Here is a 26712-nt window from a genome sequence, read left to right on the forward strand (position 1 = left end):
TTCTTGATCATTTTACAAGCTATACTTTTTCTTTTTCTTCTGTTCTCTAAACATATAGCTACTTAAGCCATTTTTATTTATTAGGGCCTTTATTTTTTCATCTATATCTATCTATCTATGTAATGTTGGGGCTTATTATCTAGATGATATATACTATACACTAGGAATTGAAAAAAAATCTTAAACTACAAATATTTCACTTGGTTATCTGGCTGCATGATTCTGCCACTGAAAACTCATTTATCAAGTTGTTACACATAACCAGCATCAGCTGATCTATTTGTCAAAGTTTTGAAAGCTAGCAAAACCCCAGCATCTTAAATGAAAACTAGTTCTAGCCACCCTTATTTATATCTATTAAGAAAGAAGAGCAAATATATATTAAAACCTTCCACTTCTGCCAACTATTTACCTTCAACTGGTAAAAATTTGTATTTTAGGACCTCGGTAGCATAATCAATTAATGGATGAAAAGCAGCTGAGGCAACACATTATGAAAACCCCCAATGATAGCAGATGTAGTACTCATACTTCTAAAATAGCCCTGCCCCAAAGCAGCTGACTCATGGTAACATGACTGCATGGTGCCTCCCCTCTCTGGGAAGCAGCTGCTTCACCATGTGTTCAGCAGAACTTTAGGCAGCGGCACGGACTGGGTCGGCACTCGAGTTGTCCTGAGGATGGAGATGGGCTGCTGGCTGCACTGCAGAAATGCCCAGGGAAGTTCGGAGGAGCTGGGTATGTGGCAGAAGTGCTAAGGAATGTAATGGGGTGGGATTAACATGGAGATGCCAGTTTAGGGGTCTTGCAAATATAAGGGGAAAAGCATGTTAAGAAGCCAGGACTGAAAGCATTGTGCTGAGAGAGTAAGGAAAGGAAAGAGGTGAGAAACCAGCCACATTGTGTTGTCGTTAAAAGCATAACTAAGCAAGGTACTTTTGGATAACTGCCTTAAGCATTCAGATAAATATAATTAGTTTACTGGACAGATGACCACAGCCCTGTCATACAATGATTAATCTCTTTTGGTTTTTGTTTTTTATTTTAACCTGGCCTTGAGATTCTTCCAGGAAAGCTCTTCTGACAGACAGAAAACTTTTATATAAAGCTCAGACTTATTTGCAGGCAATTTACTTTTTTTTTCTTTTCCATAGTGTTAATATTGCCTTCTAATTTAGATTGTTCTCTCTTCCTAGTCTTTAGCTGCACATTCATCTGTAGGAAATAATAGTTTCATTTTTCATCTTTAATTATGTGGCCTAAAACAGCCATGCTTTCAGATTCTTCTTTATACCCTCCATACCATCCTAGTAGCTCTTGCTATTATTTCAGATTACATGTATGTTTCTTTTGCATGGCTGCCCACAACAGAATGTTAAATTCCTGATTAAACTTTGACAAGGGCCTGTAAATAGTGTTAGTGCTTCCTTAACCTTCCTTGAAATGAACCCTAAAATTTCACAACTTTTCACAACTGCGTTACATTAGTGGCTTACACTACTTGGGCTTAGCCTGCATGCATCTGCTATGAATCACAGAATGTTAGGGGTTGGAAGGGACCTCAAAAGATCAAAATCCCCTGCCAGAGCAGGATCACCTATACCAGATCACACAGGAATGCATCCAGGAGGGTTTTGAATATCTCCAAAGAGGGAGACTACTAAACCCTGCTGGGCAGCGTGTTCCAGTGTTCCATCACCCTCACAATGAAGATTTTTTCTCCTGTTTCCATGGAACTTCCTATGCCTCCACTTCCACCCATTGCCCCTTGTCCTGTCACTGGGCTTAACTGAGAAGAGCCTGACTCCATCCTCTTGGCACTCACCCTTTATGTATTTATAAACATTAATGAGGTCACCCCTTAGTCTCCTTTTCTCCCTCAGTCTCTCCTCGTAAGGATGTTCCACTGCCTTAGTAATTTTTGTGGCTCTGTGCTGGACTCTTTCAAGCCTGAGGACCCTGAGGTCCTTCTTGAACTGAGGGGCCAGAACTGGACATAATATTCCAGATGCAGCCTCACCAGGGCAGAGTAGAGGGGGAAAAGAACGTATCTCAACCTACTAACTACACCCCTTCTAATCCACCCCAGAATGGCATTTTCCTTGGCCACAAGAACACATTGCTGGCTCACGGTCAACCTTCCATCCACTAGGACCCCCAGGTCCTTTTTCTCTTAGTGCTGTCCCATAGGTCAGTCCCCAACCTATCCATAGGGTTGTTCTTTCCCAGGTGCAAGACACATGACCTCACTGAAAGAAACTGTTGCTAGTATATGACCCACAGTGCATGACCCTGGCTGTTGTCCTATTTGTATTCTTTTTTCCTCCAGTCACCACAAAATTCACCCTATGTGATACTTCATACTGTTACCCTCTACAAATAGTCATGTCTGATAAAGCATTACCAATGAATTTCATTATTGTGTATTTAAGACTTAAACACCTTGGTGTAAATTTTGAGACAAATCTGTAATACGCTTGCCGTAGTCCTATACCTTCTTTCATTTCTACAGGTTGCTGTTTCTCTCATACCTATTCTAAATTCACCTTGGAACTGCCATCCTGTCAAGCCGAATTAAACTAGCTCAGATGAAGAATATCTAATTGCCTAAAGAAGTAAAACTAATAGACTGGTACGATCTACTTTGTGAAAACAACATGGCATTTTATTTCACTGACTTCTTAGTATTCTCCCAAAGTTTCAAGGTTTCTTGGAAGGCTCAGTGCTGTTGATGCAGACTGTGCAAGGCAAAACATACAGCCTCTAGAGCTTATTTACAGGCTCTCATGTGTTGACACTGCAGAACTTGACAGATCTCTTCACTTTCTCTTTCCTTGCTCTTTCAGGATTTCATTTATGTTATGCCTGGCCAGGACTGTTTGAAAATTACAGTAGAAAGCTACACCAGGAAACTTTCTTGCTGATTTGTTAGCCTCAAAACCAAATAGGTTCTATTTTCCTGGGTTGTGCTATTTTTTGACAGCCTGTATTTTTATATGTAGACTTCAATAAAGTTACTTGAAAGAAACATTTGTACAAAATTATCTCTTGCATTCAAGGTTAAAATACCAAAGTGGTTATTTACAAAGAAACTGTCTCAGCTGACACAAATTTAGAGTAGAGTGGTCCAGTTTTTAATGGATCTCCCAATTAGTAGACACTATTACTTTGCATCTCCTGCCTCTGACAAATCATTTTGAAGCAATTTGCATATTGCTAATGGTATACCTATCACAGTTTGGCACTGATTATACTTATTTTTAGGCTTTGAGATGTGTGAAATGAAAGAAACAAATCCATTTTGATTGCCAAAAAGGACTGGGAAAGGAAAATGATATGCTGCTAACTAAATATAGACTTGGGATAGACAAGAATTATTCATTAAAGTCCCAAATGAAATCACCAGCTATGGTGCCTGATTATACTGATTTTCTTCCTGTCAGAAGCCTCTCCTAATAATTTCAGTTTGCATTAACTTAAACAGAACAGAAATACCTCATGCAGACACATTTTAGCCATAGGAAAGTCTAGTCAAATGTAAGAATTAAATGGGTTAAGGGTTAATTTATTTTTCCTTTTAATGACAAGTATCACATGGATTTAAAGTTCTGTATGTAATATATTTAAGTATTCATATTTAAGTATATTTGATTGGATTAAAAATGGGAGCTCAAACAAACAACAATGGAGATCAGGATAGGCTGAAAAAAAAACATCCCTGTTGAGGAAGTTAAGTCCATTTTTCACCAAATGGAATATTGTAACAAAAGACTGCACATTCAGTTTTGCTCTGAAGGAAAACTAAAGGTAAAAATTCTTTATCAATCAAAGCCAACTTGAACTTGAAAGATCAAACCCTTTACAGGTAAGTTTGTTACAGCATCATACTCCTCTTCAAAGAGGCATTATGAATTTGGGGTTTGTTTGGGTTTTTTTGGCTAATTTCTAGTTCTGTCCTAGAGCAACTGGAGCAAGAAGTATTTCTATCAGTCTGATCATTATTCCGGCATCTTAACCAACTGACCCGATCACCTGGTCTGCGATACCTGGTATGATGATCTCAGGGACATCCAGAATGTTGCCAAATGAAGCAGTTTTACGATGGCCTCGTTTAGGCTTGGAATAGGCTGAAAAAATACACATATACAAGACACATGCAAAACACTAAAATAGCAATAGCAAAATTATTAAATTCCTAATACTGCATCTTTCATAAACTTGGTTAAACCAGAGTTCATGCAAAAAAAGGTGTCATGCAGAATAAACTGCATTGCCTTCCACTCATGCTTACACATAGTAAAGCAACTGTTAAGAAAGCAAAAAATGCAGAACTAGCCATCATTACAACACCGTGTCATTAGTTATAGTTAGCAACACAAAAGTCAAACACAGAAAGCAGCATGGCAAAAAGAAAGGGGAAAAAAAATCACATGGAACTATCCAAACAAAGAACAAATTAAATTATTCCAGATCACCCTGTATATTCAATGTAAATTTTTAATTGTCTGAACTTACATAACATTTTCACCTTAGTGTTGGGTACAAGCCAGTTTTATAAACAAGATTAATAGTTGGGTTATCCTGATTCTTTAAATCCCCTCCTTTTAAAGGAAATCACATTTGTCTCTGAAAAAACTGCTAACTCTTATTACACCTGACAGTCATTCCTGCCTGCCATTCTTTTCATTCTGTTGTCCTTTTAGTGAGTTTTTTCCCCCCTGTAAACTGAGTATCACTACCAACCTTTCTGTCTTTGACTGATGCTCAGCAAACATTGTGTACTTTGGAAACAAATCTACTAGTCCATTTTTTTAGTTGTATTTTAATACTTGTGTAGTTTAAGATAAACTATTCCCATTTAAAGAAATGTCTGAATGCAAGGTAGAACATCAGAGGTTTTCCATCTCAAACCTAAGTAATGGTGAGGTGCACTGTGATTTAAACTTAATCTAGCAATAGATGGAACAAGAGGATTAAATAATTCTTGACTTGATTTACTCTTAACAACTGCTCAATTCTTGCTCAGCCACACTTTTTTCTTTCAGATACACAGTGTATTTCTGTTACAGTCAACAAGATTAAAAACCAAAGCAAAACCAATACAGTGCTGATTCATCTCTCTGAAAAATTTACAGTCAGATGAGTTTGACCTCATTTCTAGTAGTCCAGTGCTGCCTAAGTGATTTATTAACCCCCCCCACCTAGTATGTCAAATATATACTTTTGTTTCAAGAAAAGGAAGCCCTACAGTCATAAAAACAAGACAAAAAGTCTTAAGAATAGTCTGAAATAATAATCACTATTCAAATCAAAGTACTTAAGGAAGACAAACCAGGAAAATAAAAAACTCACACAAAGGAGGGCCAGGATATCTCCACTAACGTAAAAAACTTACATTCACTTTAGAGTGTCAGTGACCAAAGTGAGTCCTGACATATTTTAGAATAAAACCAACATGTTATTATTATCACATAAGTACACAGCTGCCTTCTGTGTTAGGAAACCTTTAGAGATATTCAGGGTGAGATGTGCTACACAATCCAAAGACTGACAATACAAAAGACAAATATTGGAATAAGGCTTTAAAATAAGAACATCAAAATAAAATGTGTTTAGGGCAAGATAAATATTATTTCATGAGTGACTTCAGCATTTAGTGAAACAAGATCCTGGAGTAATAATAATACAATGAAGAACAAAAATAAAATGGTCATGGTGCACAAGAAAGCCAGAATATGATATGCATATTTTTAATTATAGCTACTCAACTACCCTCATTTTCAAATGGGAAGAAAACCATTAGGAGAGCTAAATAACCCTAGGACTAACCGAGTTCATTTGGCCTGGTTATTTAAATCTGTGGTTATATACCATAACCAACCAACCAACCAGAAAGTTTCACATATGAAACTTAAGAGCTGAAGTTTGCACAGATTAACAATCTCTCTGATGAAGAAAAGAGACAGGAAAGTGTTTGCCAAGTATACACACTTTTATTAATTTGCTCTTCTGGGAAGAATAAAGACTGCTTTCATCATAAGTGTATTTATACTTACATATGAATTCCAGTTCGCTCAAGGATTAGATGTTTAGGCACAACAGTTTCCAGCTACCTGAAGCAAACCTGGCAAACCACCTCTACCTTTTCTTTTTAATTTTTATTTTAACCAAAAAGATACCAATGCTTTATTAATCTGATCAATAAAAAAATATAACTACGTTTCTCTTTCTGAAACTTGTCAAAGGAGAGTGGAAAATCCTTTTTGGGAACGAACTTTAAACCCATCTCTCAATTTGAGGATTATTCCTATAATATTTTTGAAGGAAACATCATTTCAGAAATAGTGATGCTAGCAAAGATGGAAAAGCATTATCTGAGATGTAAAGGAGAAAGTTGTGCATTGGGAATAGGACTGATATTTAGAAGTCTTATAGTATTTTTTAAAAAGGTAGAAGTCTAATTCAACAAAAGTAAACTCTTCCACAACCTCAAAAGTACCCAATTAAAATTATCAGCCTTGTTGAGTGTACAGCCAAGAATGAAGCCACTTTTCCTCCCCAATTAATAAAGGACAATAAAGACTACATGACTTTAAGTATTTTCATATGCTTAATGGTATTAACCTTCAGCAAGACTATGCATGTTCTACATCTTCCTTTCTCCTTTCCTTCCTTCCTTGTAATTTCTTACTCTATCCCCCAAACATCCTTTAGTTTTACCTGTGATGGAAGCTATTCTTGCTTCTATTTCAGACATGTCAGCACTCATCCTTTTGGCTTCTCCTGAAACAAGGGCTGACTGTGGTCGTGCACGAACGTCTGACAGGCTCTCCACACTGCTCCCACGAGATGGGGGTAAACTCAAGCGGCCAGGATCACCCTGTTTCAACAGTCACATTTTGATAAAGTAAAAATTTGCAGATGCCCCTCCCTGATATTCACAGTATGTAGGTTAAAAAATAGTTTTATAAGGGGCATTAGAAAAGTGACTTTTTAAGCACATGTAATTCGATAATTGGTAGTAATTTAGCTATAATTGGCATTCAAGAACCAAGTATCTGCAACTTTCAAAAGCATCTGAGAGTATGCAGATAAAAATTGAGTAGAATTAGGCCAATAGTGTCACAATAATAGAATCTCTGCATTTTCTCATTCTTCTTGGAATAAACCAGAGCATTTTCAAAATTCACATTAATGTTTAATCCTTTCATGTCATCATAATATTTTTATTCTAAATTTTCCAGTATATTTTCCAGTATATTTTCTTTTTAGCCTAATGATTCCCTTTTCATAAAATGAACTATTCTTTGCCCATCTTTGTGTGTTTCATTATTACAGCTCAAAATTGCACACATTGGCTTACCGGCTGCTTGGCTGTATTTTTCATTTGCTGGGCTAATTTTGACTCTAAACGTTTAATAGTGTCATTGGTAGAAGCTCCTTGGAAGTCACTTGGTTCCATGTTAGCATCACTTTTGTTACTTGTGTTTGTAGAAGTGATGTCCATAAATGAACCTATAAATCAATAAGAAGGGAAAACAAAATTCAAAATACTGAAGTGCATCTCTTCACTTTGCTTTAAAACAACACTGTTTGAAATTTTTTAGTGAAAGACAAGATGCAAGATTGCAACAGATCCATCAATGCAGAAAGGAGTGAAGAAGACAGAATATGCCACTAAGTACTATGATGACATTTTGAAGTCAGTCTTTAGCTTGTACTAAATCTGTTGGGGTAGATGTTGTATTAATAATAAACAACCAGGTTGGAAGAGACCTTCAAGATCATCGGGTCCAACCTATCAACCAATCCAACCCACCTAAACAACTAAACCATGGCACCAAGCACCCCATCAAGTCTCTTCCTGAACACCTCCAATGATGGTGACACCACCAACTCCCCAGGCAGCCCATTCCAATAGGAAATCACTCTCTCTGTATAGAACTTCTTCCTAACATCCAACCTAAACCTCCCCTGGTGCAGCCTCTGTCCTCTTGTTCTGGTACTAGCTGCCTGGGAGAAGAGACCAACATCCGCCTCTCTACACAACCAGCAAACCTATACACAATTAAGGACAAAGTCCATCATTAACCATAAAGGAACAAAAATACCTGAAAAATATCACACAATATATAGTCACAATTTCATGTGATAAAAAAAAATCTTAAAATAATTTACTGAGGGGTGGAGAACAGCAGTTCAAGTCAACACAATGCTACAGCTGAAAAGATTTTGTAACATAGATGTCACTAACTTGCAAATTAGCAAAGGAAACTTTAACCACAATAACAGCGATTTGTTTGGAGGTGGAAAACAAATCAACCAAGCAGCTAAGTTTAAAAACCACTGAAGTGGGAGAACTGTGCCCTAAAAAAAACAAAACATGAGAAGACCAAATGATCTTTATTTTCTTTTACTAAAAGTATTTCTCTAAGGGCAGGTCTACCTGAAAGCCTACCCCACATTTTATTCCATTCACCTTTCTAGTGATTTCTGTAGGCTGAATTTAAATTACTGCACTTAACTGCATCTTAACATAAAAGAACTGAAAGTTTAAGTTGTGAAGTTCATAACTGAAAGCAGGTGCAGCTTTCAATAATAGGCAAAAATCTAAAAGTTGCAACTCCTGGACAATATCTATGAGTGAAAGAGTGTCAACTGCTAGAAACCTTCTTGAGGAAAAATAGGAAGAGACCTTAAACATGGGCATTTGGAGACATCTTTTACTATATGCTTATTCTCCATTAAAGGCACCCTCCAGCAAAAACATTGCCTGAGAACAGGAAATACAATGTGGCACGAGGTCCTAACAACAAAAAAAGGTTCCTGCCAATGCCTAAGATTTGGAAAGGTTTCTTCCTCAATATGAGTTTAAAATCAATATGACAATGTGCTTTATCATCCATCTGTGTAATTTCACACTGCCATTCTTTCCTCTTACTTATACAGTACCTGTACTGGTGGCAGAGTTGCTTTGGCCTTCATCTGAATACTGGCAAGGATACTGTAGAGGTTCATCAGCTCCTGGAAAGTACTGTGAAAAAACAGCAATGATTTGGTTAAAAAAAAAAGTAATTAACAATTGTTTTGAAATTATTTAAATGAAATAAGTCATAACTGCAAATTAAATATGATTACAGTAATTTATTTGGGAATATAAAGATATCCAATTATTTTTAGTAATACATTAAAACACATATGAGTTTTGTTACTAATTTCCTCCAATCTGCTATGAGCTAGTATACCCCTCCCATAAGAGGAAGGATTTCCTTTTCCACTGTAATAATTTGTTCATTTTTATCCACTAGAAAGAGAAGGCAAGAGAAAACATGCAAGCCTGCCTTTAGAGTGTGATAAAAGGCATACCTTTGCTAATTCCATTTCCCAATTTAACAGGTCAAAAAATAAATGATTAAGATACTAAAATAAATGTTTATACCCGCATCAAGTGTGTCATTATTTTAACAATTTCCTCCATGGATGGTCGTTGTGAGGGATCTTTGGACCAGCAACGGGTCATTAAACTCTCAATTGGTTTAGGTAAGTTTTTGATCAGTGGTGGCCTAGTACCTGCAATTGAAATTAGAAAAAGCCTGTTTATTTGTTGAACAGATTCAAGGATGAATGACAACAACTGATCATTCTCCAGTATTTAGCTCAGTAAATACAGGATAATATGTAGCTAACTGTAGCCTGAAAGAACCAGCCTGCACTTTATTTTCTCTCTTGCAAGCAAGAAACTGACAAAGAAAATTCCTTTGCACTATATACAAGTTACAAATACACAGAAACAAACAGAAAGGGAATAAAACTTTTCATGGTTTCATTCAGGGTTGGAAGGGACCACAAAGATCATCTAGTTCCAACCCCCCTGCCATGGGCAGGGACACCCTACACTAGATCAGGCTGGCCAGAGCCTCATCCAGCCTGCTCTTAAACACCCCCAGGGACGGGGCCTCGACCACCTCCCTGGACAACCCATTCCAGGGTCTCATCACTCTCATGGTGAAGAACCTCCTCCTCACATCTAGCCTGAATCTCCCCACCTCCAGCTTCATTCCATTCCCCCTAGTCCTATCACTACCTGAGAGCCTGAGAAGTCCTTCCCCAGCCTTCCTGTAGGCCCCCTTCAGACACTGGAAGGCCACAATTAGGTCACCTCGGAGCCTTCTCTTCTGCAGACTGAACAGCCCCAACTCCTTCAGTAGTGCACTGAATAAATTCACTGATGGAGCTAATACAACATATTATAATGCCTAATGAATGTGTTACCACTTTCTGAAGAATAAAGCCCTAGACCAAATCATGAGGTAAGTAGTAACAAGTAGTAATAGGATTTGGTTGATTTGCTGATTTGCTCTTATGAGCATCCAGAAAAATCATTAAGCATGGGAAACACCAATTTTGTGTGACTTTTTCATAGCCTATAGACATTTTTATTTATGTATTTTACTTCAACTGTTATTTTTTTTTAATTCAAGTTTCTACTCCTTCAACAATGGGCACAAACAATGGACATCCAGTTGTGTTGAATATGAGCTGGAGTGACATTCTGCATACAAAGCAGCAAGTACTAGAAAATGTTATTAACCATAAGAAGTGATACATCAACTAAGAGTGGTTTCAAGTGAGATGATGTGCACTAACACTTCCTTCCAAAAACAATCCCTCTCCTACAGTGAAGAAAAAAAAAAATTAAGTTTTTAAAGCAAGTAGGGATAGATAGGGAATCTTTCTTCCCCTAAAAGCTGCTCTCACTAAGGATTTCTGACTCCTCACTATTACATTTATGCTTACATTTATAATTAATGGCTTTATGCAAGAAACTCATTGCTCCTAATCTCAATGACTTGTGTCCTTGAAAAACTGAAATGGAGAATCTTTCTTCCTTCAAAAATGCCATCTGAAAACATCTACCCTTGAGTTTTATTATGACTATAAAGCTTATCCATCCTATCACTGTCTGCCCCTTTCTCTTCATCTTTATTTAGAATAAGCCAAACCAGGTTGGGAGAGACCTATGCCTGTGCTCACCTTAAGCATCTATCATTTATCACTAAAGCAATGACACTCAGACAGTATCAGCCTTCATTGATTGTTGAGTTAATTACATCTTTCAAACAAGTTCATGCCTCCTTTGATATCCTTCACAAATGGCAGAAACTCTTTGCAGACATTCAATGAACTGCTTCACTATCATTACTTTATTCTTCTTAAAACTCTGCTTTGCCATGGTATTGTTAAATTTACACCACTAGCAGGAAAATACTACACTCTATTATTCTGACCAGTGCTGTACCACTGCTTTGTCTATTTGAATCCAACCATCCTGTGTATATCCTAAGCTCCTGAGAATCTGTACTGTATAGTATAGCACAGTAGTGCCCTGTTCCACGACTGCAGGTACCTAGACGTAAAGGTAAAATAATTCAAACAGCAGATCAAAAAAAGCCCTACCAAAAGCCACAAAAAAACCTCAGACCAAAACAGATGAAAAACAAAGGAACATTTTTAATGCCTAATGGTCCTGCAGGAGTTTGACAGTTTTGAGCATTTCCAAAGACAGGTCAAGTTAACTAAACTCACACATTTACTGTAGACACCCAATTTAAATAAACCAAAACAACCAACCTGACTAATAAAACTGTCATCGATCCAGCCTGAAGGGTTGTGGGTTTTAATGTAGCACATAATTCAGATCACTTTTAAAATGGGAGTGTCTTTAAGAAGAATAACATGGCTCTTTTCCCTTGTTTGTTCTTATGCTAGTTTATGTATAGCAGGAAATGCAAGCACTGCAGCAGCCAACTAACACAAACCCAATAGTGACATGAAAGTAAGCGTCTATTTTAAGTCTTTGTGACAAAAATGCACATTTAATGAAGTGTAAAACAGAAAAACTAGTGATTTAAAGCTGCGTGGTTTAGAGTCTTTAGCAAATTTATAGCTCAAACACACGACTTCAAATACAACATAGCATTTTCAACTCACCATTGTGAACTGCCCACATTATGCGGAACGCTGGACCACCGATCTCATCAAAAGGTTTCCTACGGGTGATTACCTCCCAGAGAATAATACCCCAGCTGAAAACGTCACATTTTTCACTGTAATTGCTACCTGGAAGAAAGCCATCATTATAATTTGTCTCTTTTCTATAACACACATAAAAAGAAGTACAGCTTGAGCTGACAAATAGCTCTATATGGTTCCTTTCACTTCACATTTGTTTTGCTGAGAAGAAACAGTTTTCTAAATCTGGCTGATTCACACTAACTTAAGTCTGAAATCATTTGACGGCAGTGTTGTTAAGGATGTCTCTCTCTGGAAATCAATCCTTTTCACCTGGAGTCATCCTGAAATGATAAAATGCATCACTTTTCTTATATAAGATAAAATGCAATTTGGTAAGCTTCGAAGATCTCTTTTATTCAGGGTTTAACTCACTGCACTTGCTTGCTCTAAATATTCCTCAACTCACCTTTTCCGTGCAAGTCACAATATGCCAGCCATTAACATCTCTGTTGCGTCAACTGCTCTTTATTAATTACAGGTCTTTAGCAGAACTATGATATGAACAAACCAGCAGATTCCTCAGTTCCTCATCATCATATTTCCTCCCTGCTTATTATTATTATTACTTTTTGTCTTGTCATTACTTAACTAACATTCTTTAACTGTAGGTTCAATATTTCTAAAACTCCTGTTAAAGGCATAGAAAAACACAAGGGGATATACAATGATGGATAAAAATATTCAGAGACTGAAAAGAAAGAATGTATTCTGTATCCATTGCTCATGAAAACACTAAATGGAAAAGGAAAAGACTGAGACAATGCTGCTGAGAAGGAAAACATGAGAGAAGGAAAAGACCAGGGCAATGCTGCTCTGAAGAAAAACGGAAAGAATACCAGGAGAGAAAAATCACAGAGACCCTGGAAGAAACAGACCAAGAGGAATCCTCTCTCCATGTCCTAAGTTCCGCCTCCTACAACTCAGGGAGCTGAAGAGGCTGCTCAGAGGACAGCACAGCCAACAAGGACATCTCCTCCATGTCAAAGCTGCAGCAGCCTTCCTCCACAGACCCAAACTGTCTTGGGGGGTGAGTGGTGTGGTAATGTAATTCCTTTCCTCTTCTCTCTCCCTCTTTTCTCTCTCACTCTCTCCTTCTGATCCAGCCACTTTATTCTGTTAATAAATAACCTCACTGTTGATATTTTGGCCTCATTTGTGCCTCTAATTTCGTAACACGAGAATATTCAAAAGAACTGAGTTCTTTCCCTCTCTGGACCAGGACATATGATAAACGTGTCAAGATAGATGACAGATTTGCTTATGTGTCTTCGACAATCAAAATTGGCATAGAGCGGCCAAGAAATGTTTTGTTAACCTGTAACCAGAAATTATAATTGAGACAAATAATTTCCTAAATAGTGGAATTAAGGAAGCCTAGTTTCCATGTGGACACCCATCATACAGCATCCAAGTTACAACAGGCTCCACTCTATCAGCCATCTTCCTTTGCCCCATACCTCTGAGAAATTGTGTAAGGAAAGCAGCATGGCTCAAGCCATTTCCTGAAGATCAGCCACTTTGCAAGGCAGACAAGAGAGACAGGCTGCAGCACAAACCACAACTCCTCTCTATGTGAAGGTACTGATTTGCACTTCTCCCAGCTACTGATTTTACAAAACTCTTGAAGAACTTAGCATCTCTAGAACTCTTGACATCTGTATTGAAGTAGCTGAATGTGGCTAATGAGTTCAAAAGTCATTGAAGGAGAGTAACAGTCAGCTTTATCAGTCAGTTTATTTTCAAAGGTGCTGAAAAACACCCCACAACTGAAAGCAATGGCAGATGGCTAAGGAAAGCAAAAAAAAATCTCTCTCTCATCTATGCAGCCATAGCACTTCTGTGACACAGCTTATAACAGGAGTTAATGTTATTCTCCTGTTCAATCAAGAAAATTCAGTTTTGTGGCTGAGAAGTCTTGGACTAATTCTGCAAACTGAGAATCCAAAAGAAATGAGAGAATATTCCGTATGGTTTCATTAGATAACATGTAATGTTAGGACAAACACATTAATTCCTGGATTTATCCAGTTATCCCAAAGGAATTTTAAAATACTTTCCTCTGAAGAGAGTTCTGAGCTTAGAGCACTTGCTCTCTTTCATTTTGTTGTGGTCTAAATGATATTATTTTCCTTTAGATTGTTTTAGCTGTACCGAAGACTTCAGGTGCCCTAACATTTAAAATGGGGGGGAAAATGTTAGGGCAATTGTTTCAATGAGAACTCTGCCATCTACAACAGATGTTTGTTGCATCTCTTGTAAAAAGTATCTCTTATAGAAAGAATTCAGCATTTTATGCCATTGCTGAATTCTAGGGCAGTAGCATAACAAATGTTTAGCAATTCTGAAATTAGATGTGATTATTTTAGTAGTTTAATGACAGTTTCAACAGTGATTTGATACGCTGCATGGTAGAAGCTATCTTTCTTTCCTTAGAAGGGCAACAAGGCTGGGGAGAGGTCTGGAGCACAGCCCTGTGAGGAGAGGCTGAGGGAATTGGGGTTGCTTAGCCTGGAGAAGAGGAGGCTCAGAGGAGACCTTATTTATTTAAATGAAAGCACTTGAAGCTATATCTTAACAGCTGTCTAAATCAAAACTGGGGATACAAGAAAGAATGCAAGATTTAAAGTGTGGCTTCAAGTTATAATTTTTGCTGGTAATAATTGCAGGCTGCCAACAAAAGGGGATGAAAGGCAACGAAGTTGGTGAGGGGTTTGGAACACAAGCCTTATGAGGAGAGGCTGAGGGAGCTGGGGTTGCTTAGCCTGGAGAAGAGGAGACTCAGGGGTGACCTTATTGCTCTCTACAACTACCTGAAGGGAGGTTGTAGCCAGGTGGGGGCTGGTCTCCTCTCCCAGGCAAGCAGCACCAGAACAAGAGGACACAGTCTCAAGCAGTGCCAGGGAAAGTTCAGGCTGGAGATGAGGAGAAAGCTCTTCCCAAAACTGGCCATTGGAATGTGCTGCCCAGTGAGGTGGTGGAGTCACCATTCCTGAAGGTGTTAAAAAATGGCTTGGATGTGGCACTTGGAGCCATGGTTTAGTTGTCAGGAGGTGTTGGGTGACAGGTTGGACTTGATGGTCTCTGAGGTCTATTATTCTATTCTATGATTCTAATACTTGTTCTTTTATGAATATTTGTGTCATTATCAGTAAATGCTTTCAGATAAAAGTAGATAAAACCACCTGTAAACTGAAGGCTTTCACTACTGTCAATAAATTTGCAATACAAGTTTTCTTTGCTCTGCCTTGCAGAATTGATGCACCAGAATTATCTATCATATGCACCATAAATCCCTGCTTAATTCAAAATCTGGTCTAGTCTAAGGTTTTTCACTGAAAACACTTTTAGCTTTAACACTGATTGTCCAATTGATTATTTCTAAAAGAAAACAAAAAGTCTTATTAACATGATTTCATTTAAAAATAAATGTATGTTAAGGAAAGCAGCATTCCTAGCTAAACAAATAGAGTAGCTGTCTCAATATAAAACAACATGATAGAAAAATCTTTAAGCATGAAACAGGTGACCCTTGGGTGAGTCCTCTAAGCACTATGCTGGAGAAAATAGTACCTTCAAAACAAATGCTCCAAAGGTGATTTTCAGTAAGAAACACCTCCTAAAACTGTATATGGATATATATAATTTGCTTCTCCACTCTGGAATAAGAAAAGTAAAAGAGGCCACTAGGATCCTGAATCTGTGAAACCACTGCCGAACATAGGCACTTTCCAAATATATCAAAACCAGGATACTTGCTTCTTAAAGCAGGAAGATTACTTCTCCAGACCACTGTGTTAATCACAATGATAATTTAAGGTACTGACTGGCTAAAAGGTATACAATCTGCAGTCTAATTTTCACTGGATTATTTCTTTGATAATCATGGAGCAATTATACCTATCTAATTATCAAGTGTCATCAATCTTCCCCAAGAAATATCTTGTTTTCCTACTTAACTAAATTAACTACTAATAACAAGTTCCTTAGTATGTAAGAAAGGGGAAGTACATCAAATCTCTAGATTACACAAAAAAGTAGACAAAGATGGAGCTACAAGAAAGTGGGGGATTGAAAAATGAAGGCAATTATGTTCAATTTAGAGACACTAACAGGGCAATTCTAAAGATAAAAGCTAGCAGTGAAAGTAATGACAGCGTATTTAAATGTCAGAAGAGTTTGAAATTACTTAAGAATCTCAGAAACAGCACAATCCTGGGGAAAAAGCCCTCTGGCTGTGTTTTACTTACTTATTTTGTATGAAACAGCAAGGTGTTTAAAGGTAGTCCTTATGGAAATTTCAGCAATGACACAAATAAAGGTTCCACTTCATGTAATTAACTGTCTAATACTAATATGATAGTCAGTTCAATGCTGCTCTGCAAAATGCTGCAAAATATTTGGCAATGTACAATCCTAGAGATCACAAAATGTTAGACTTCTGTAAAGACTCATTGAAATAAACTGAGCTTACACAATGCTCTTATATCCTGTATCAAATTCATGAACAGCTGCATCTCCAGAAAGAAAATATCCTATTGACACTGCAAATTATTGTTACCTTCAAAAACTTCAGGTGCCATCCAAGCAGCACTTCCCTTATTGTTGGTCATGTGTGTTTGAATATCACAAGCTGTACCAAAATCACAGATTTTTAGCACTGTCCCCCCAGCTACCAAGAGCAAACTGTCAAAGACAAAAAAAAAAACACAATTAAAATTGAAGGATGAAACAGTCTGGTAATAAACCACTGATTTTTTTTTATCTCAACAACATTCAGTTGCTTCTCAGTGCTTGAGTCTTACAATGTGAGAAATAAGTAAGGACACCGGTGCCTTGACAGGGTGCTTGATTGCATGGGTTAGTCGATTAGGTGGTGTTGGATGATAGGTTGGACGCGATGACCTTGGAGGTCTCTTCCAACCTGGTTTATTCTATTCTATTCTATTCTAATCTGATCATGTGGAATACTTTAAAATAAGCCAAAATATATTGTAGTTTATTAATATCCCTATATGTTACACTATATGTAAATATACTGAGCCATAAGAAGCTACTAAGCATGTATTGACAAAAGGAGTCTTTCAGATGTGAGGGTGAAACCCAACAAGTGCTGTAACAATTTTACCAGAAGAAAAATGATCAAGACTCCCATTAATGTCAGTCACTGTAGCTATTTATTTAAATGAAAGCACTTGCAGCTATATCTTAACAGCTGTCTAAATCAAAATTGGGGATACAAGAAAGAAACCAAGATTTAAAGTGTGGCTTCAAGTTATAATTTTAGCTGGTAATAATTGCAGGCTGCCACAAAAGGGGATGAAAGGGCAATGAAGTTGGTGAGGGGTTTGGAACACAAGCCTTATGAGAGGCTGAGGGAGCTGGGGTTGCTTAGTCTGGAGAAAAGGAGACTCAGGGGTGACCTTATTGCTCTCTACAACTACCTGAAGGGAGGTTGTGGGCAGGCAGATGTTGGTCTCTTCTCCCAGGCAGCCAGTAAAAGAACAAGAAAACACAGTCTCAGGCTACACCGGGGGAGGTTTAGGCTGGATGTTAGGAAGAAGTTCTATACAGAGAGAGTGATTGTCCATTGGAATGGGCTATCCGGGGAGGTGGTGGAGTCACCATCATTGGAGGCGTTCAGGAGGAGACTTGATGGGGTGCTTGGTGCCATGGTTTAGTTGTTTAGGTGGGTTGGATAGGTTGATAGGTTGGACACGATGATCTGGAAGGTCTCTTCCAGTCTGGTCTGGTCCATTCTTTTCTGGTCTATTCTATTCTATTCTATTCTATTCTATTCTATTCTATTCTATTCTATTCTATTCTATTCTATTCCCAAACCTCTGTTTCCATCTAATCTGTGCAGCCAGACCTGAAGCAGTAAAATGAGCCAGATCAACAAATTGTCTGGGCAGAAAACTACTAATTTTTGTTTCAGTGGAAAGCAATGGGATATTTTGTCAGTGATAGTGGAACAGGAAGATGGAAGGGATAAAGGGAATGGCCATATAGAGAAAGAACTTCAATATATCAGGTTAAATATGATGTTAAAAATCCAAGCAATCAAACAAGCCTACCCATGTAATATTCTCTTATTGAACATCACAACCCACTGTGAACTTGGGACATTTAAAATGCCTCTGATTAGAAACTCTGTCCTTATCAAAATCCTCTTCCATGAAACAGGACAGGAGAAGGATGTTTTCTCAGTTTTATAGAGAGTAACTGAGTACAGCTAAATTCCTGTACCATGCACCATCATCCTGTAACTGAAGTTTATTTTAAAGGCACAGCTTTCACTTAGAAAAGAGTACATCCAAAAAAAGTATCAACTAAAGGTATTTATTTCACATGTAATGAATTCATTATAAACGATCTTAAATGAAAAATAAATAAAATATGAATAATAAACTTACTTTGGTGGTTTCAGGTCTCTGTGAATTAGAGCCTTTGGTTTCATACTGTGGAGATATGCCACTCCTTGGGAACATTGTAAACACCAACTCATGGCATGTGCAGCACTATAATGAGGCAGAGGTTCAGCACCATGCAGCACTGCAAAACAAAGGCACAAACTAAAAAGAACTTTATTGCATATTACAACAGATACAAAGGAGTTAACAACATACCAGTCACAAAGCTCTACGGAATCTAAGCAATTACCAAAGCCTCATTACTGCAATTCATGATATCCTTCTGTGGACTGTTAAAATAATGGAAAGGTCAAAATATTTTCCAGTTGTTAGTCTGTTTTTCACAGGTTTTGGTGTTAAAATTCAATATGAAAGGTGTTGCCTGTTCTCAGCTACCCTGGTAAAGTCTACAGGGAATTTACAAGTTAAGTAAGAATGTTTCCAAATGTTCCACTGGAAAACCTTAAACAACTTGTATAAAACAGAGCAAACTGACACCAAGAATCAAGCCAGTGGAGTGGAAAGGTCTTTTTAAAAAAGCACATGGCTTTCTCTTTAAAATTATTTTTAGAATTTCAAAGAATGCTTAGTGTTGGAAGGGACCTCTGGAGGTCCACTAGGCAGGGTCGAGCAGGCTGCCTACAGCTGTTTGCCCAGGACATTGTCTTAGTGGCTTTATCTTTATCTTCAAGGATTCATGACATCATGAAGACTTCAAGACATTATGGAAGCAACTTTGCATATTGGGTGTTTGCCCTAACACTAGCACTTCAGTTCCAGGAAGACACTATGTTGAAATGATACTCACCATTGTATAGGGAACCTCCTTCAGCATACTCCATAACAAGACACACCTTTGGGGGTGGGGAGGGGACAAAAAATAGGGATGTTTTAAATGTAGGGGTGGAAAACAGCTTTTGTACACTGAAAGCTCTTTGAGAGGAGCTGCAAAGTCCCCATACCTAAGCTAATGGAAAATTTTTCTATGAGGTAAAGAGTTGGTTTTATAGGTACGTATTTACACACAAGAAATGGAAATCAGTTTGATACTTAAGCTCCCATTGCAAGTCAGGAAAGAGACTGACCTCCCTCCCCTCAGTGTTGAAAAACAGTGCTGTCTTCAAAGTGCAATTAATTAGCCTTTGTCTTTTCTTGTGTGTCTTACAAAAAAATTAAATTTGATGTCAAAAGGATTTCAATAGTACTAAAAAAAGGGGGATATAGCATTATTTGAACCAATTAAACAACCATACTAGAAGCAGCTAGGGATACATCTGTTACTGTCACAGTACTTGCTTTCCTGCTTTGAGAATTTCTGTGATTTTTTGCAACTCTGGAAGCAATTCTTGAAGATTGCATATTTGAGAATAGGAACTGATTCACAAGCTATGAATCATGTATTGCTGATGTATTTTCTTTTTGTGCTGCTGACTGGCAATTAACAGGATTACAGGTATGAAGGACACTATGTATGTACTACACCAGATTCCACTCTGACAAACTGAAGTGTTTAGAAATAAATTGGGGGTTTTCTTGAAAGAATTTCTTTCTCATAGCAGGGAAAAGGAAAAACAATACCCTGAAAATATAAACCAGCCTACACATCTGTGTATTTCCTTACTACAATTTAAACAGTCAACATATATGAACCATATGGGTTTGTATATAAAATACACATTTTGTGCATTGATGCTTGCATGTGTTAAGCTCCTTTTCTCGTACTGACAAAGCTGTAACTTACAGGATTTAGACAGGCTCCATATAACTTCACGATATTGGGATGGTTTACTCGTGACAGTTGTCGAAGCTGCAATACAAACCAAAATTCACTTCAAACCATGGAAAAAACAAAAAGGCTAATGCTTTATTTTCAGATCTGTAATTCATATGCTACAACCATTATAACAATATACCACAGCAATTTTACAAGTTTTACATTTCTGCATAACCCTAGAGGGTGTATTTAAGAAATAAAAGACTGATGTCCCTGTTTGCATGTTAATTTATGGAGTTAGGTTTGTGTCTAACTGGAACTGTGTTTTAAAAGAAATTAAATGCAAAGAAAGCTTTTTTTTCATGGTGCACTAAAGTGACTCAGGACTTAAGCACTGTTCAACTAAGGCCTCTGTAGGTTCAGTGCTTTCCATGGAGCCTCTAGTTTTGGAATCCTGATTGTCTCGACTATATAAACAATCCGAATATCATTGATTTAATTCACAGAATAGAAAATAAGTGCTCTTTAAAAACTCAAACCCCACAACTCTAATATTAAACTGGTTGGCTTATTTTACAATGTGATAGTTCCAAGAACCCTCTACTGTTTCTGTTGATAAACCAAACCAAACCAGGTGATTAATGATCAGACTATTTTGAGGTGATTAATGATCAGACTATTTTGCACTGAAATTTTCTTTACTAGCAGGCAGTTGAAAGGAAGGAAAAAACTTCTGATTCCAGAATGTTACAGATCTTGAGAAGTTTATCAGTGTATCTGAACTACTCAAAGTCCTTCTGAAGCAGACAATGAATGGAATGATTGCCTTTACATGAGTTACATGTATTAAACTTACATGCAAGCAAAAATAATGGAATTCTTAGAACTGCTGAAAAAACTGAGTTTCAAATATGAACTTCATTGCACGAAGCAAGTACACTTGTAGCTCCTGGAGGCGTTAATCAGCTCCAAGGTTTTGGTAGGCAATTCCGCTGCACTCTGACTCTATATGGGGATGAAATCTAGGAACTAGTGTTTCACTGACCATATGCCCTCCTCTCTCCTTCCTTGCCTTTCACTTTTTATGAGAAGCAAAATATGCTGTGACAACTGTCTTACAGAATTAAGCAGGCTGGAAAAGACCTTTGAGATCATCAACTCCCACCTATCACCTAACACCATCTAATCAACTAAACCATGGTGCTAAGTGCCTCATCCGGTCTCTTTTTAAAACACTCCCAGGGATGGTGACTCCACCTCCTCCCTGGGCAGCCCATTCCAATGGCCAATACTCTTTCTGTGAAGAATTTCATCCTAACATCCAGCCTAAACCTCCCCTGGCTCAGCTTGAGACTGTGTCATCTTGTTCTGTCACAGGTTACCTGGGAGAAGAGACTGACCCCCACCTGGCTACAACCACCCTTCAGGTAGTTGTAGAACACCAATAAGGTCTCCCCTGAACCTCCTCTTCTCCAGACTATGGTCGTCTTCTACAAGACAAGGGACCTAGCCTTGTACTTGGTACCAGAAGCTGCATTTACTTTACAATACAGACATAGCTTTTAGAATACCAAATGCATTCACAAATATAAGAAAACAAGCTCTACCAAAGCCCTTATTTTCCAGCAAGCTTACTGTACCTCTACAATGAAGGCTTTTCTTTCAGATTCACTTTCTATTTGTTTAATGGCTACATCTTTAGCTCGCCATTTTGCTTTGCACACCACACCAAAGGCTCCTCTTCCAACAACCTACAAGAAAACACAGAAACACTTGAGTTAAAACTGTAAATATTTAATTTGCTCTGCAAGACTTCAGAAACATGAATTTAACTTGGAAAAACGAAGACAGATTCAAGTTTTACAGCAGCAGTTTAATACTATGTCATCAAAGCGTAGCTGGTGCTTAGTTAAGGCTCTTTCAGAGAACATTTACAGAAGAACTGGAAAACACACATACAGAACATTTTAGTATTAACATGCAGTAACAGTATCTCAGAAGAGTAAGATCCTAATTGTTTGACACAAGATTTGCTCATAAGAAAATTAGGGAAATTATGGCAAATTTATATCTATAGAGTATCAGTGAAAAGGAACTCAAACTTCTGAAATTTCAATGCACATGCAAACAATAGCAAAGGACTCTGATGAAGTGGGGATGAGATTTCAGCGGGCTCAAAGTTATCCCTTCATCTTCTCAGAGGTGCCTCAATAGTGGGGTGAAGTAAATTTTCCCAAGAGCCCTTGAAATAAACACAGGGCTCTATAAACTGTGCCTTCTCTAATTTTTTAAGGCTGCTTTCTAGTTTATTTGGAATTAACATTGCCTTAAAATACACATAACCAGCCAAGAGTCATAACTCTTCACTGTGACTTCATAGAAAGAGTAGTAGCAGCTTCTGCATATTATGCTATTCAAGAATCAATTAACTTTTGCTGTGAAGAAGCTCTAACATCACTATTTGGAATAGTTTTGAGACCAAGGAGCTACATCAGGACAAAGAGAAGTATCCTTTTTTTTTCTCCTGTGAGATCACTTTCAGTGATTGGTGAGTTATAAACTACGGCAAACTGAAATGTCACCTCTTTTATGTTTGTGTTCTTCAGGGGAAAAATAGCAATGCACATATGCCCAAAAGGTGGGGAGAAGGAAGAAACTGAAGGCAGACAAAAAGTTGTTAGACAAAAATGCAAGGCAAGGTGGATGGGAAGGATGGGGAAGGAGGGGAAGAAACAAGGGTCTAGGTGGGCTGGTCTTGGATTTTGTGTTTGGCCTTAGCATCGCTCCTTCATTGTTGGTTTTAACAGCATTCTGTGTTCATGGTCCTAGTCCTTGACTTCTAGTAATGTCAGATGTATCCTCAGGAACATTAAACATTTTGGGGGGGAAGTGAACAAGAAGAAAAGGCAAAGAAAGGGGAGCTGGGAGAGAGTGGAGTGGAAGCATTTACAAATGTTATTATCATAGCAGTTTATTACAGCAGAAATTAATTCTATTGTCTAAGTGGGTAATGGACACAAAATAATATTTTGGATGGAAGTACACACTTCAAGATGACAAAGTTCTTCACTAGGAATTCATTATTTAATACTTTACATAATTAAAAATTTAAGAGATTTTTGGGGAGCAGTGGGAAGGAAGGAATATTCAAAATTCAAATATAAAGATGCAACAATTAATGTTCAAACATCATATTGCATCCTCATTCTAAACAGCACATCAACTCTTACAGGTTTGCTAATGAATTCACTCCTTAATAGGATGGTTTCTTAAATGAAGTGTGATTTGTGGACCAGTGAATAACCATGCATTCCCAGTGCTGAAAACAACGCAAACTCCCTGCTACCTGAATGCTCATCCTTGGAGGAAATAACATGTAACAATTTTACATTCCTACTTTATGATGAATATGAGAAAGTCTGCAATGAGGGGCCAAAGAGAAATAAAAAAAATGAAATCAAGACTTTGCATTAAGAAAGATGAGGAAAGGGGAAATATGCTAAATATTTTTGAAAGGTTACATATGGCTATGAGAGATGGCTGCTCAGCAATGGTGATCAGTGACATTCTCTTCTAGTTTCCTTAAGACACACAGAAAAGTATTTTTCTCTTTTACATTACAGCACACATACTTTTCCAGGGGTTCCTGGCTTCTCACCTTTACACTACACAACAGTAATTCATAGATTGAATCTAGAAGATATCCACAGAACATGCCCTATTCTGCCTATGTAAAAAGGAATCTTTAGGTTATAGCCACCCCCCTCACCTACAGTATAGGCCCTTGGCTCTTCTCTTGATAAAGCACACACCAACTATTTTCCTGCAGTCCACAATAGAGGTTGGAAACACCAAACCATATGAATAATAGTCAAGCAGTCTATGAAAATAGTACATATAAACAAATTGGAAACTGTGAGTCACTGGAAGAGCTAAAAATCCCAGATAATCTCCCTTGGTATTTCCTCTTCTCTTTCAGACCATGTTTTGAATAAAATCACATAATTTCTGGGGGTTTTCAGGCCCCATCTTCTTCTAATGGCACAAGAGTTATCCACTGCAGCTTCTCTGCCTACATCACACAGTGCATTTTATTTAGCTTCAAGCATTTAAAACAGATTGAGATGGATTAGGTTTACTTTTTTTGGCTAGTCATATATTTCCTTACAGAAAAGGGTTGTATATGTCCATATGTGCAAATATATGTATTAAGGATATATTTTAATACTATGACTATGTAATACACACTATCTATATTCTTATGTATTAAATTTATTTTTCACTTGTTTATAAAAATAAAATCACTTCTATAACAACAACAACAAAAGCCCAAGTATCTCATACATTTGATTCAACATTGTCAAATTCAGCCCACAAGCCAATAGAGTTACATGCTGGTCCCCTGAAGATAAATCTAATACCAAGAACTGGTGCATATGTTTCTAGTTCATATACCACAGAAATCGTTCTTTTCCATTTGGATGCATTTTACAACAGTATTCAGTGAAGAAATTAAGATAAATAAATATATTGCCCAGTGCCATGTTTTTTATTATGCCATGCTCTAGCTGATAAATGGAATACATTCCACGAATCAGATGTACTTCATGGAGGGGGGTGGGAGAAGAATTAAAAAAAAATAATTAAAAAAAAAATGTATCAGTGTCAGGCACAAAGAAGAAGAGTTTAGCAGATGATCTAAATCTTAGTCGTGCAATAGAAAGCTGTAAGAGACCATCAGGTGGGTACATGACTTTTATGGCTGGTGAAAAGAGTTTGATAAATGACTACGCAGTCAAGGTTTCATAACAATTTATCAGTGACTTGGTGCCTGCTTAGGCAGAGGGTTGAACTTGAGAAGAGGACACAAATGCACTGAATATTTACCTAGGATACAGGGAAAACAGAGAAGAGCCCATCCTCCATTAAAGCAGCTCAGTCTCTTGGACAGCATACGAAAGGAGCAAGTGTCAGAAGCAATGACGGATCTGATACAAACTTGACGTTTACTGTATGCGAAAGACCGGTATATCTTTCCTACTTCATCTGGAAAAAGTATCTTACTCATGGTAAAAACATCCTCTATAATCAACAGAATGCAGCTTGTGATGGATTCCTCTTACATTTTGTTTCCTTCTGTTAAGTTTTCACTGAACGTATTCTTTAAAGGAATAAGTCTTAGAATTTGTCATAAGAATTTAAACACTACGCAGTTTCCTTCAGCACCGTGTACTGGAACTAAGTAACTTAATAGCACAGGAGGGAGGCTCTGCCTGAACTTTAGTTTCTTCACACTCATTCCTTCTTGTCCCTGCTGTTGATGCCACACCATATGTTTGGGCAGTAGTGCATATTCTGAATTATATGAAGCACAGTTAATGGAATTATTGACACAACAAATCAATAAACAGCAGTTGATCTGTAGCACGGTGTATGTTTGGAAAGTGATCTAAAAATAAACACATTCTTTTGGTAAAAGATTTTGGCTCTCTACATATCTTCTGGGAGAAAAAAAGGGAAAATATAGGGCAAATGACATGTTTGTAAATAGAACATGAGCGCTTCTACTTTTCCACAGAATAAAGTTTGTCAAGAACCACTTGGTTAGTAACTAACACAGACACATTTTAAACTGGCAGAAATGCTTAAAGAGCTTTCAATGATCAGAAAGTATTTACAAATTTATTCTTCTCCTTGTAAAATTTATACTAGTAAAAAAAGATATGTTTGACTGTGCAACAAAGTGATGTGGTGAAAGAAAGTGACATTTGCATGTTTTCCAGATAATGCATTTCAAGTCTTATTTAAAGAATATGAACCATACAAGAGCCCTGGAACAAACATTACCTCTGCCACTGTGTACAAATAGTATCAAACGCTGTACATAAACAAAGATACATGATACTGACTTGTAAGTACATGAACTATACTGACTGATAACTATGTAGACTAGAAATCATGCAGGAAATGAAAGACTGCAGATGCCTTAAAAGCTTAAAGATGTATTTTGTCTTAAGGAATCAAAGCAATAGTTCCCCTCCCCATAGTAAAACAAGGGGAAAAAAGGGCAAGAAAAAAGCTCTTCTATTTATTCCATTGGACCCTATTCCTGTATCAAACTTTGGAAGAATTAATTCCAACTTTTCAGGCTTTTTGTTCACTCAAAAGCATAAAGATGCAAAGTTTTCATCTGTCTATGAAGTTTCCATGTTAGTTAGCTCTGCATATTGGATACCTAGTGAATCTCTTCCATAAAAAACCACCCTTGCTGGATATATAATACAGCAATAAAATATAATAGCTCCCTGGTTGCAGTGGTAGTATTCTTTGGAGAATTGCAGTATCTATGTGACACATTAGTTTACAATTTTGGGGAGCGAGACAAATAGTTAAAAAACCCAAAAGCCACAACCACAATAAAACCAACACAATCAACAAAGCTTGTGCTTCCAAACAGACAGCAGTCTCTACCATTAATATCTGTCCATTTAGTTACTGGTATATTTACAAATG

General features: G+C 37.4%; 1 protein-coding gene across 6 annotated transcripts in view; it reads right to left on the reverse strand.

Annotated features, from left to right (window-relative positions):
• Positions 1–26712, reverse strand: part of MAP3K7 (mitogen-activated protein kinase kinase kinase 7) — a 53749-nt gene that overhangs the window by 20534 nt on the left and 6503 nt on the right. For 2 of the 6 annotated variants that reach the window (XM_068149654.1, XM_068149646.1), the window contains exons 2-12: positions 21840–21950; positions 20227–20292; positions 19294–19339; positions 18489–18627; positions 16634–16758; positions 11992–12120; positions 9440–9570; positions 8953–9034; positions 7364–7515; positions 6721–6880; positions 4047–4127 (exon numbers count right to left, since the gene is read on the reverse strand). In XM_068149654.1, coding sequence (XP_068005755.1) covers positions 4047–4127; positions 6721–6880; positions 7364–7515; positions 8953–9034; positions 9440–9570; positions 11992–12120; positions 16634–16758; positions 18489–18627; positions 19294–19339; positions 20227–20292; positions 21840–21950 — 1222 coding nt within the window. Of the gene's footprint in view, positions 1–4046; positions 4128–6720; positions 6881–7363; positions 7516–8952; positions 9035–9439; positions 9571–11991; positions 12121–16633; positions 16759–18488; positions 18648–19293; positions 19340–20226; positions 20293–21839; positions 21951–26712 lie in introns of those variants that run through there. The other 4 variants (XM_068149674.1, XM_068149665.1, XM_068149690.1 and 1 more) reach the window with 3 other exon arrangements.

Source organism: Melanerpes formicivorus, unplaced genomic scaffold (genome assembly GCF_026170545.1).
Source record: "Melanerpes formicivorus ecotype bairdi unplaced genomic scaffold, bMelFor1.0.p_v2 SCAF_2, whole genome shotgun sequence".
NCBI lineage: Eukaryota > Metazoa > Chordata > Aves > Piciformes > Picidae > Melanerpes > Melanerpes formicivorus.